This window comes from Frankliniella occidentalis, unplaced genomic scaffold, assembly GCF_000697945.3.
Source record: "Frankliniella occidentalis isolate FOCC.00 unplaced genomic scaffold, Focc_3.1 Scaffold12, whole genome shotgun sequence".
Lineage (NCBI taxonomy): Eukaryota > Metazoa > Arthropoda > Insecta > Thysanoptera > Thripidae > Frankliniella > Frankliniella occidentalis.
This window is the reverse complement of record NW_026267142.1, coordinates 2,830,590-2,833,561: the sequence shown is the minus strand read 5'-3', so window position 1 is coordinate 2,833,561 and position 2,972 is coordinate 2,830,590. Positions and strand designations below refer to the sequence as shown.

The window sequence follows — 2,972 nt, the reverse complement described above, 5'->3', positions numbered from 1 at the left end:
ATATAGTTATTTGTCAAGAGAAAAGACTGTACACATTGTATTGGCTATGCCGAATTTGTAAATATACAAAGCTTCCAACACTCAGTTTGTTTGGTTTGATTTAAGGGGGGACCTTTCGAAAAAAGAAGTTGTCCGATTTCGATGAAATTTTTCATGGCCGTTCTGTACCACAACATGAGTGTAAGTATAAAATTTGAGCTCTCTCACTCAAATAGAAGCTGAGATACTGAACGTTAAAATTGGCCAAAACAGCCTCAACTATTGTAACTCTCATTGGACTCACAAAAGTAAGATCGGTCATCTACGACCAGAATCATAGAGGGGAAGGATGTCCGAAGGGTTTATGTTTCCTGAGATTTCTGTAATGGCGAAAGAAGTTGTTCAAAATGGTGTTCAAAAAAGGCCCAATTTTATGTTGTTGAAAACGGGGAGTGGACGAGGTATTTTTCCTTTCGGACTGATCATTAACCCTTCGCGCATCTTTCCTCTACTTAGAGGTGTTTTTATTTTCGCTCTGCGATGAATACTTTCGGAGCGAGAGTTTCAATAAGATGAGTCGTTTTTAGGCCCATTTAGTGATATTCAAAATTCGCGGTGTGTCTGGCCGCGGCCGACTGGTGGCGCGGTGACAGACAGCGGGACTGCGTCGGGACCAGGCCAGGACGGGCTGCGGACGGTGGTCACTATGATGGGTTTACGACAGCTGACGGCAAACAATAGCCCTTTCGCTGCAGCCGACCCGGGCGGCCTGTGCAGCGCGGCGAGGACGTGCCTGCTCCGGGCCCCAATAATAGAATAGCGCTTGGGAGACCACCTCTGACGACTTAGAGTGCAACGGCTACGTCCACGCGCGCTGCGGCGTCAGTGCAGCGAACAGGCTCGCATGCTGGGGGTGCGACTCTCGGCTGCGGCCTCGCTGCTCTCTCTCTTTTTTTTTTTGTCTTTTATTACCCCGCTAGCGTAGCACCAAGTTCTGCTAGACGAAGAAAAGACCGCGCGTTGCTACTTTTGAGTTTACGTATTTTTCTGAATACCGCAACGCTTGACGTACGTGGTTTTGCAATTTACGTCAATAAAGTTAAAGGAAATCTGGCTATTGATTAGATCAGTTTATCAAACAAACATTTGTATTTGGATAATATTTTGTCAGCATGGACAACAGGTACAATGAATAGAATACACTTATTTGTGAAATATATCGTAGGAATGGTAAGCATAAAATCTTAAACTGTTACGACCGGGAGTCAAGTACAAAATTGGTGAGCATAAAATCATAAAATGTTACGAATGGGAATCAACAATATTGAAATGTATCGTAAAAAAATACGAAGAGTAATCAAGCACAATATTGCAATGTATCGCAAAACGTTACGAACTAATGAAAAAAAGTACAATGTATTATTTATACATTATGTCCAGAACGGTCCAACCTTTCTAATAATGTTTGCCGTTCATTTTCGCATTGAGACTGCCCATGTACAAGACATAAGTAGAAATTGATCTCTCCTCGGTGAAAAGTTCGTCCCAAGCCTTAACACGTCGCTCTTTCAGCTCAATTCTCTGAGGTCTTATGTAGTTTTGTTCATGTTTTCTCAGAGAGTTAATTTTGTGGTAGGTTTGAGCCTGAACTTGCAGCAAAATTGAAATGGATGAAAAAATGTTAGGATGAGCGGAATTAAATTGGGCATTAAAATCAGAATGGAATGCCTCAGCCCCATTGGTTGTAGCAGGCTCCATAGAAGGAACCGAGGCCCAGACGGTAGCAGGAAACCTGAAAGTAAATGAAGTGTAAGTTTTCGACATGTAGAAAAGACAGCTATCAAAACCAACAATCTAAGAGAAACGCATACCTTGCATTGTTCGCAGTGTATGTCTCTTTAACATATTTCAGGAATGCAGTAAAGGTGTTTCCTGGTGGCATTTGATCTTCGAGGATCCGGACGGCGTCTTGCATCTGGGAAGGATGAAGGCAAGAGAGCTTTAGACTTTAGACGCTACCCAGACGTCAACGAATGAAGTTTTTCAATTTCAGCTGACTACATCTTTTTCATGAAGACCTGAAGTGTCCATACACGTGCATATTGTTACTGAAATCAATGTTTATATGCGCTGTTAAGACCTTATAAGTCAACCCAAAATTTCGTGGTTTGCAGATCGGTTATTTCTTACGGGGTTTTCAGATCCGTTATTCTTGTTCGGGGGCGACGAACTGTTCAAATAGAAGTCTATGTCGAAGAGGTCTTGAGCAGGGCTCGTGGGGACCGAGATGTCCTCGTACTCCCGCATTGGAGGGTCGACCTTTGAGCCGGGGGGAGGCACGTAGCCCTCTTCCCCAAGCCTTGGTTGACGCGGCAGGGGCGGAGGAATTGGGGCCACGCCTCGCGCCCTGCAGTCGCTGATTTCCTGCGTTAGGGTGATCACAGTTTTATCCAGCGCTTTCACGACGCCGCACAGATGTTGGTTTTCGTCGTCGAGCTCTTTCAAGGCGCGCGACATCTCGAAGAAATTTGGGACGGTCCTGCCGTTCGCTTCTGCTGCCTTCTGGACCGCCTTCTTCGCCTTTGCAGACACATTTTCCCACATTTCGGCCCACACGTCTCGTTCCTCGGCAGGGGCTGCCGGGGATGTGAGGATATCACTGAGGGGGGCAGTTTGGGTCGAGGCAGTCGCGGTCGCCTGAGCCGCCGCGGGCGCAGCGGTGGCAGCTGCTGGAATGCACAAGGTCACAGGGTAGTTTGCACACACAGGCACAGCACAAGGTCACCGTACTCCGCAGCACGGCGCGCAGTGAGCACACGCCCGCTCGGTTCGGCTGGTTGACAGAGAGTGACCGACGCTCGGCTTGCCGCCCTGCTCTCAGCCTCGCCCGCACGCCCCCTAGCCTGTATCAAAAAAAAATTGTCATCGAGGTTGCACCCTCTAAAAATTATATGAAACTTGTAAAGACAGTGCGCAAAATCTAGGTGCCACCA

General features: G+C 46.8%; 1 protein-coding gene across 1 annotated transcript; it reads right to left on the bottom strand.

Annotated features, from left to right (window-relative positions):
- Window positions 1–939: 939 nt before the first annotated feature.
- On the bottom strand, window positions 940–1,976 carry LOC127748759 (uncharacterized). The gene has a single exon (XM_052263550.1). It carries the CDS (start codon window positions 1,801–1,803, stop codon window positions 1,435–1,437), a length of 369 nt encoding a protein of 122 aa, XP_052119510.1. The 5' UTR covers window positions 1,804–1,976; the 3' UTR covers window positions 940–1,434.
- Between the last annotated feature and the right edge of the window lie 996 nt (window positions 1,977–2,972).